At 44.3% G+C, this 10,000-nt stretch overlaps 1 protein-coding gene across 3 annotated transcripts in view; it reads left to right on the top strand.

The window, feature by feature from the left end:
• Positions 1-10,000, top strand: part of LOC138972355 (uncharacterized) — a 67,666-nt gene that overhangs the window by 53,298 nt on the left and 4,368 nt on the right. For all 3 annotated transcript variants that reach the window (XM_070345030.1, XM_070345029.1, XM_070345028.1), the window contains one exon: positions 8,618-8,956. In XM_070345030.1, coding sequence (XP_070201131.1) covers positions 8,618-8,956 — 339 coding nt within the window. The remainder of the gene's footprint in view (positions 1-8,617; positions 8,957-10,000) is intronic.

Genomic DNA, 10,000 nt, shown 5'->3' with positions numbered 1-10,000 from the left:
GTCTCATCCGAAAGCAGTTTGTTTAGCTTTGTTTACCAGGTTCGGCACTGCACTAACACACGTCCTTCAGATCGCTCTGAATACCCAATAACACAGTCAGGAATCACATCACAAAATACCTCCTTGCCATACCGAAGCAGAACACAGTCCGGCACTACACACAGTTCACTTCCATCACTGAGATTAAGCTTTGACCTTCCCTTCAAACTTCAAGAATAAGTACATCTCCACTAGACTGGTCCCAATATGTCATAAAATGAAAGAATCGTGCATTTTGTGACAAGTTTTTGCCCTTTTGCATGATGGTAGATATGGGTCTAAGGTTTCAAAAAATCATCTACTACAAAGTGGGAGGTCCCGTCTTCATAGTTGTATGCATACATTAAAAATGGCTGCCGAGTGTACACGTCAATGTATGCTTATGACTCTTCTTTGCTAAAATAAAATGTTTTTGGAAGACTTTAGGTGTAAAGTTTGACTCTACAACTTAGAATGATGTAGTTGTTTTTCTCGCCACAGCATTTCCAAGAGCTAATTTGCATAAATTCAAAATGGCCGCCACGACATATGCATATCATCCCATCTTCGGCTCCCGTGGTCCTTTCTTCTTGCTTAAACCAACTTTTCAGAGGTTATTTAACACAAGGAATCCATTTCTGGTGTTATGTTTCCGGTATGATGGATATTTATGAAAATATCACTCACTCTTTTGTATTTTACATGAATGTGATAGACCAGTTAAAAGAGAATTATGTATTCTTTGACATAAACTGTAATTTTGTTTGGTGTGTGGTTACATATGTTTCCAAGGGAGTTTGCCGGAGATGTCAAACTGTCTCCAACCACACTTGGACAAGGAATGTCCCCAAACGTCCACAGCCCAGAAGAGAAAACCTCTGTTGAAGAGTGGCTTTCGCATGTGCAGACAGTGATCAAAGACCTGAATGGAGATCTGCAGGACACCCCTGTCACCTACCTTGGTTTTCTTTCTCATAGACAAAGAATAGAAGATGTGAGGCCAAGAGCTACGGTTGGGGTGTTCCCCCTCTTCTTTGACAAAGCAGCGACCATGTCCATGCAGAAACACGCCATGCATGTCGTTGCAAAGGCAACCGACTTCATTAACCCCCACCAAATCCCAGTCATTGTTGCTGATTGTCCGCTGTACGCCATCCAGAAGAAATGCCAGTGGGTGTATCCTAATGAAGTGGGAGAAGACAAGATGGTGTCCTTCATGGGCCTGCTCCATGTGGAGATGACAGCTGAGGAGTGTGGTGGAAAGCTGCTTGCTGGGTCTGGATGGGACCGAATGTTCTTTTTGGCCAGAATCTTCGAAACAGGAGTTGCAGCATCCCTCCTCGGGGGAAAGAACGTCAAGAGAACTCGCTACGCATACCACCTGACCCTGATCTGGCTCCATGTGTTGGAGCTGGAGGCGTATGAAGAGTACTGCAAGGATAGATTTGGGCCTCATGAACCGATGGCAATATGGGAAAGGCGTCTGGTCACCAATGCACCTACGGTATTATACTGGGTGACAGTGAGAGAGTATCTGTCACTCATGTGCCGCTTTGTGGAGGGTCAGCGACTGGGTGACTGGCAGCAGACGCTGTCCACTCTCCACGAGATGTGCCCCTGGTTCTTCCCATTCGGACATACTAACTACGCCAGATGGCTTCCCGTCTTCCTGCGTGACATGGCCAAACTGCAAGAGAAGCATCCTTCTGTACACGAGGCCTTCATGAACGGCAAGTTTTCGGTCCAGCGAGGTGAGGCTCTATGATGGCTCTTGACCAGAGCCAGGAGCACTCAGTGAAGTTTCTGAAAGGAGAAGGAGGAACCAAAGGACTCTATGGTCAGAGCGAAGAGAAGGAGATGATAGAGCTTTCACGACCAGAAGTTTTGCGAATTCTCGATGAGTTTGAGTCAGCTTGTTTCACTCAGGCAGACAAAGGAGCCGTTGAACATGCTGATTCCTCAAAGGCAGAACAAACCAAATTGCTGAACCACCTCAAAGCTCTATGCAACCTTGTCACCGAGGGTACTGTTATCAATCCCTTCAACGAAACAAGCTCAGATCTTGTCACTTTGATTTCAGCTGAAGTCATGGACCCAGAAATTACCAAGAGTCTCAGAGGGGCTTCAGAGGTAGGCAAAACCATGTTCACCGAGTTTGTGAGAGACAGAATAGAAAATTGCACAAAGCCTCTTTCGGACGTTATCCCAAGGGCCAATGCCTTCACCTTTGCCAACAGGCCACCATCGGATCTGACGAAAGGTGCCAGCAAATTGTCATCTACAAAGAAGGACACTGCGCTGGTGGTTAAGATGTTCATGTCACTTCTGTCCCGCCCTGAGGAAGACATGGCTGATTTCTTCCGGCACGAAAACAGCCGTGACCCCCCAGCTTTGTCCGAAGGCGGCAAGCTCCGTTCTGGTACCAAGTCGGAGATTCTTGAGTGTCTCCCAGGAATGCCTCCTCCAGGCCGAAATGAGGCAACAAAACAAGCTTCTGTCCTGATATTCGACATGGCAGCAGTGATTCATATGATCCGGCCTCAAAAGGCAACCGTCTTTGGAGACTACACCCAGGCTCAGCTGCTGCCCTTCTTGCGTGCTCAGTTGACAGACAGTACAACGAGACTTGATGCTGTATGGGATACCTATACAGCATCAAGTCTCAAGTCACAAACAAGAGAAAAGAGAGGCCGGGGTCTGAGAACACGTGTCTCAGCAAATGTCCCATTGCCAAAAGGAAGCTCGTGGCAGAAATTCCTTCTAAACAGCGATAACAAAGACGAGTTCTTCCAATTTCTTGCTGAGGAACTTCACAGACTCACATCAGACATGGACGTGCTCCTCCTCACCACAAAGGAACAGATGGTGCTGAGCAACAAGCCAACTGACTTATCATCTGTGTCTCCCTGCAAACAAGAGGAGGCTGACACGAGGATGATCCTGCACTTGAGACATGCAGCAGAACAGGGCCACAAGAAAGCATACCTGAGAACAGTGGACAGTGACGTTGTCATCCTCGCTGTTTCAATGTTTCATGACCTCGGTCTTTCAGAAGTATGGGTGGGATTTGGCACAGGAAAAACCTACAAGGACATCCCAGTTCATCATATCGCACAGCAACTTGGACCTCGATCCTGTCAAGCCCTTGCCTTCTTTCACGCCTTCACAGGGTGCGACTGCGTGTCTGCATTCCATCGCATTGGGAAAAAGACAGCCTGGAATGCATGGAGCACTCTGCCTGCAATCACTGACACTTTCATAGCCATCACCCATGCCCAAACGTGCCTGACAATTGATTCGCAGCACATGAGACTGTTGGAGCGTTTGACTGTGATCATGTACAGCAAGACGTGCGCCTTCTTCAGTGTCAACGAAGCAAGACAGTTCCTGTACACTGTTGCTGGGAAGACCGGTCTGGAAATAATTCCTCCGACGCAGCATGCACTCTATCAGCATGCCAGGCGTGCTGTGCTGATGGCTGACACCTGGAGGCAGGCACTGACCAAGGAACCTGAGATCGCAAACCCAGCTGACTGGGGATGGGAGTGGAACCCAAGGACACGAGTGTGGTTGCCATACTGGACAGTCTTGCCAGACGTCACCGAGGCGTGCATGCTGCTGGTGGGCTGTGGATGCAAGGTGGCTTGCAGGGGCAACTGCAAGTGCAGCAGGGCAGGACTGCGATGCAGCAAAGTCTGCAAGTGTCAAGGAGGGTGCATGAACAATCAGATGACGCGTAAAGAACAGCTTCAATGTTGCAGAATGTCTGTTTTAATTACAAATTATGCAAATTAGCTGGGAGCATGATTTGCAAATTGTGATTGAAATAAAAAAAAACACCCCCAGAAATCAGTTCCTTATGTCAAAGTACATGGATACAGATGATTTTGTCCGGGAAAAAAGTCAAAGAAAGCCAGATTTATGATAAAACGTGTATTCCGTGGCGGCCATTTTGAATTTTATGCAAATGAGGCCTTAGAAATTCTTCAACAGGAGGAACTAACTTTAGATTTGGTTTTGTTGAGTCAAATGACATACATTTCACAACTGAGAACATTATGTGAAGCTTAAATAGCCTCTGCTCAAACACGATCTCACGTACGTATAGCGGCCATTTTTAATTTATGTATACAGACGTGAAGACGGGGTCTCTCACTTTGTAGTAGATGATTTTTGGAAACCTCAGACCCATATCTACCACCATGCAAAAGGGCACAGACTTGTCACAAAGTGCACGATTTTTTCAAATTGGGACCAGGCTACACAGGGTTGGGGAGGGGATGTCATCCCGGGAAAATTAGGCTAACCCAGAATAACCACCGGGTTGAAATTGACTAGGTCAGTCAGTTTTGACCTCCTCTTCAAACTTCAATAATAAGTACTTTAGGACTTTTTAAAACGAAATTATATTTCTATATGCACAATATTTGTTGGAAACATGATTAAAGTAAAAACATTCCAAAAGAACAACTTATTTTTTTGTCTAACAAAACAACAAAACAAACCATTAAGTTTCGACCTCCCCTTCAAACTTCAAGAATAAAATACATTGCGACTTTTGATCACGAAATGTATGCTCTTCAAACTTCAAGAATAGATACTTTAGGACCTTTTTAAAGTAAACGAAATATATGTATAATTATATCGTCGGTGAAATCGTGGGATCTCGTAAGTGACTTTTGGCGCGAAAAGAAGTTTTACCGCCATAGTGCTCCATGATTTTTGCGCATTTTCTGACAAGAGGTTGTATAGATTCCAGTTTTTTTAAGCGTTCTTTTATTGCAAATGTTGGTAACTCGTATCTGAAAAAAAGATCAAAAATATAAAAACAAAACCACGTAAGGTATCTTACGAGTTTCCCTTCAGTAAGTTTTGGTTTTGAGAGTCCGTGAATGAGCACTTCCGAGTTTCCCGCGGCACTGAAAAATTGGTTGAAGAAGAAAACTATTAAGGCTTAGATGTGAAGTGTGATGTAGTTGACCCCCCCCTCTCTCTCTCTCACTCTTTCTCTCTCTCTCTTTCTCTCTCTCTCTCTCTCTCTCTCTCTCTCTCTCTCTCTCTCTCTCTCTCTCTCTCTTACTCTCTCTCTCTCTCTCTCTCTCCTTCTCTCTCATTTTTTTTCCCTCTCTCTCTCCCTCTCTCTCTCTTTCTCTCCATCTCTCTCTCTTTCCCCCTCTCTTTCTTTCTCTCTCTCTCTCTCTCGCTTACTCTCTCCCCCTCTCTATCTCTCTCCTCCTCTCTCTCTCGCCCCCTCTCTCTCTCTCCCTCTCTCTCTCCCACTCACTCTTTCCCTCTCTCTCTTTCTTTCTTTCTTTCTCTTTCTCGCTCTCTCTCTCTCACACACTCTTTCTCTCTCTCTCTCTCTCTCTCTCTCTCTCTCTCCTCTCTCTCTTTCTCTATGTCTATCTGTCTCTCTCTCCCTCTCCCTCTCGCTCTCTCTCTCTCTCACTCTTTCTCTCTCTCTTTCTCTCACCCTCTCTCTTTCTATTTCAATCTTTCTCTCTCTCCCTCTCTCTCTGTCTCCCTCTCTCTCTCTTTCTCTCTCTCTCTTTCTCTCTCTCAGATCTCCATCTCTCTCTCTCTGTCTCTCTCTCTCTCACTTTTTCTCTCTCTTTAATTTATCACTCTTTCTCTCTCTATTTCTCTCTCTCTCTCACACTTTCTCTCTTTCTCTCTCTCTATCTGCATGTCTATCTCTCTCTCTCACTCTTTCTCGCTATCTTTCTCTTTTTTTGTCTCTCCCTCTTTCTCTCTCGCTCTCTCTCTCACTCTTTCTCTCACTCTTTCTATTTGTCTCTCTCACACTCTCTCTCGCTCTCTCTCTCTCTCTCACTCTCTCTCTCTCTCTCCCCCTCTCTCTCTCTCTGTTTCTTTTTCTCTCCCTCTCTCTCCCTCTCTTTCTCCCTCTCTCTCTCTCTCTTTTTCTCCCTCTTTCTTCTTCTCTCTCCCTCTCTCTCTCTCTCTCTCACTTTCTCTCTCTCTGCCTCTCTCTCTCTCACACTTTCTCTCTCTCTCTTTCTCGCTCTCACACTCTTTCTCTCTCTCTCTCTCTCTCACTCACTCTTTCTGTCTCTCTTTCACTGTCTCTCTCTCTCTCTTTCTCTCTCTTTTTCTATGTCTCTCTCTCACTCTCTCTCTCTCTCTTTCTCTCTCTCACACTTGTTTCTCTTTCTCTCACTCACTATTTCTCTCTCTCTTTCTCTCTCACTCTCTCTCTGCCTCTCTCTCCCTCTGCCTTTCTCTCTCCATCTCTCTCTCCGTCTCTCTCTCTCCATATCTCTCTCTCTTTCTCTCTCTCTCTCTCTCTCTCTCTCTCTCTCTCTCTCTCTCTCTCTCTCTCTCTCTCTCTCGAGCCGTTTTCATGCATTGAGAAGTATTGTTGAAGAGCGCTGATTTACATTCCATCACTATTCAAGAGAGCTACTGAAGGATATGGATCTGTTAACCTAATCCCACCAATTACACGAACATATCATAAGATCTAAGATCTTATAAGACCAGTCTTGCATGTTCAGGTACATGTACATCAATTTGGATTCCACTGCCTTCATCCCTCAAGCACTAGTTTGAAAACAAGTGTAAAAAAACACTTCCTGTCTTGATTTTTTTTGTAATGTGATATAACGTTAACAGGGATGGCCAAATCTCAACATTTTAATTCGACAGCCGGGCGAGTAACTTCAAGAAAGTCACTAGCCCGGCATACATTTCACTTGCCCGGTACCTACCACAGTTGTTCTACGGTGTTTATCATGGCTTTACTACCCAATATTGACGGACTGTGTGATGATATCTTCTGCTATGGTCTGTTGAGACAGTGATATCAAAATCGAGACAGGAGGTCGAGATTTTGATATCACTGTCGAAACAGACCAATGGCAGAAGATATCATCACACAGTCAGTCAATGTTAGATATATTGCTAATTTTCTGGACATTTTGTATTTACTGTAAAGAAATTACAAAAGTATTTGTCTCTGTTTTGGCTGTTCCATATCCCTCCCTTTGATTATTATTTCTTTTTGTTCACTCTTTCCTTGTACTTTTCAATATTTAAAAATGTCTTATCTTTCAAAAAGTCTTTAGTCACTTGCTCAACTAAATGTTGGGATCATTACATTTTCATATATATATTTGTTTGTTTTTAAATTCAGGTCTTTTTGCTTTTGAAGTGGGGAAGCAATAAAAAACGCTCGCGCTGGACCCGAGTACTCTTCAGACTGGCTCGCTCCCCCAGTATGAAAGTTTTTGTCTTGTGCACGTGGATTTAAAAAAAAATATATATATTTATTTATTTTACACAATTAAAAAAAAATTATTAGAGTAAAATAAAACATTAAAACGTTCATAATAAACAATAGTAAACAAGAATTAAAAAAAAATAATAATAATAGACCGCCCATGCCGGGAATCGAACCCGGATCACTTTGGCCACCGAGCCACCAACTCTGACAATTTTGCCAGTGAACTCAAATGCCTAGGGTGGTAAAATTAGGTCGTGCAGCACGCGAAGTGGCTGACACACGCAAAGCGACCTCCTTCGCCACCTTTTATTCTAACAGTATCACCAACTTTGAAAATGGCAATTTCCATGCTGGTCAACTTGAGCCGAAGATACAAAAGCAAACGACAGATCCTGCAGCAGACGACAGATCTGTAGCAGACGACTGATGAGACAGCCTTGTTCTATTGAACCATAGTTAGCAATCAATGCTCTAAAAACGATAACAAATGAACAAAACTATAAGCATACTGTTTTAGTGTACGTTTTATTTCGTCGCTCAAGATATTGAATCAGGATGTTCTTGGGATTGATCTAAGCGGTTGCCCATGAAGCGTACCTCGTTACGACAACTTTACTAGAGTTGTGCGCCTTGAATCACTGTGTGTCCCTGTGACTCTATCTCTCGTGCTCTCTGTCTCTCTTTCAGTCTCACCGAGACCATATCCCCACCCGCTGGCTGGCTTGCAAATCGTCTCGCATGCGATACGCATGCTTTTCTCGTCACTGTGTGACGTGTTCGGCGGTTCTTTTTGCCGAACTGCCTCCCACCGCCAAACCTCCCACCGTTAAGAGTCGTTTTTGTGGATTATTTCGCATTTAGGTCCCAGGTAACATTATGAAGTTTTAATACGATCAATCGGACCTATTATCAAGTTAGTGTATCAACTTTTTAACGAACTGCGCCCAGTAGTTTCCCAGCAATAAGCTGTTAAGTCGAGACAGACAGACAGACAGATACGCACACAGACACACAATTCAAGTCTGCTGGACCCTCCTACTGCGTACTCGGGGATAAAGACTGATATCGACGGAAATGTCGTCGATATCACTTTTACAATGAGCCAATTGACCAATGGAAATCCACGTAACATATGAAATAGCAATATAACTCGATATTACAACCAAAACGGTCGCATTTGACCAGAATTTGCATTGGCCCGCCGGGCGTGTTGCCAGGCGGTTTCTACTAGCCCGGCGGATTTTGTATTCGCCCCTGGCGACCGGACGGACGATTGGGCTATCCCTCGTCAAGAATAGACGTTACTAGTTTAGAAAATACTCTGTCAATGTATTCTTCATTTTTCCCTGTCCTCAGATTATCAAATCTCGCAATGTGGCAGCGATGGCAAAGTTGACCTGGACGAAACTTGTTTGGCGTATCTGACATGTACTGGCATCAGGGATAACAGAGTGACATGGGACATCAACCGCGACGATGGTACCAACTTAACCATGGGTTCTTGTTCCTGGTCCGACCGAAGATGTGTGTATAATTCTCCGCCGTACGAAGTGACGAGGACAGACTACAGCAACAGCACACTGATCGTCACATGCGAGCATGGAAAACAAAACAACAGAAACCCCATCGCTGGCACTGTGATCTGTCGGGGAAATCACAACACATTTTCAGCACGCTGTAAAGTCCGTGTCGTGTGTAAGTTACTCAATGTCTTGCAAAGTCCGTGTCACACACACACACACACACACACACACACACACACACACACACACACACACACACACACACACACACACATACATACACACACACACACACACACACACACACACGTCCTAGGCTTGCCGTGACTGACTGTCTTTGTAGCTGAGACCAAGACTTTGCCAACACAAATGAAGGGACTGGACGATGACACTACGAACATAATTTATGACGAATGACATGACCTCAAAACTGAAGACGTGCTGAGGACAGATGAAGCAAAGTTTCGACAGCCCAGACGGGAAGGGTCCTCGATAGCTCAAAGAAAATCTACTTTTGTCCGCTGTTCGACTCCTTTTTAAGTTCGCTTTTTTTTTTTTTAAATACCCCATGACACGACTCAAGTGGCAAAGAACATACCCTGCAATTCCCGTCTCAGTCGGCGAAGCCGTTTCGGAGGCTTTTGTCATCAAACCCACAGACAGACACATATGAGTTATTTCTAATATGCTGACTGTTAGCAAATGATAACAGACATGTGGATAAGAAAGATATCAAGCTTGAGCCTTTTATGCGAATGCTGATATTGTTTGTAAGACATATCTGTTATCATTTGCTAACAGTCAGCATATTGGAAATAACGGTAATTTCGAAGCGACCTTGCGAATTAGACAGAACAGCCCCGATGGGAACTTGAGCGCTCCTACCTGATTATTCTTGTCAGCCAAAGAATGTTCGTGATCTTGCTCAGCCAATCAGAGCAACATATCTGACGTGATAAATATTAACAGGTCAAATGCGTTTGACACACAACAATCTCACAAGATAAACCATGTTGAACATGCGTTTCGGTTGCTTCGGTTTTTCTTGTTGAACAGAGAGCGACAGATTTAGGAAATCTACTTTTGTCCGCTGTTTATAACGACTCATTTTAAAGTTTGCTTTTTAACAAATACCCTATAACACGACTCGAGTGGCAAAGAACATACCCTGCAATTCCCGTCTCAGTCGGCGAAGCCGTTTCGAATGCTTTTGTCA

Source organism: Littorina saxatilis, linkage group LG8, assembly GCF_037325665.1.
Source record: "Littorina saxatilis isolate snail1 linkage group LG8, US_GU_Lsax_2.0, whole genome shotgun sequence".
Taxonomy (NCBI): domain Eukaryota; kingdom Metazoa; phylum Mollusca; class Gastropoda; order Littorinimorpha; family Littorinidae; genus Littorina; species Littorina saxatilis.
This window is presented reverse-complemented; position numbering and strand designations above follow the sequence as displayed.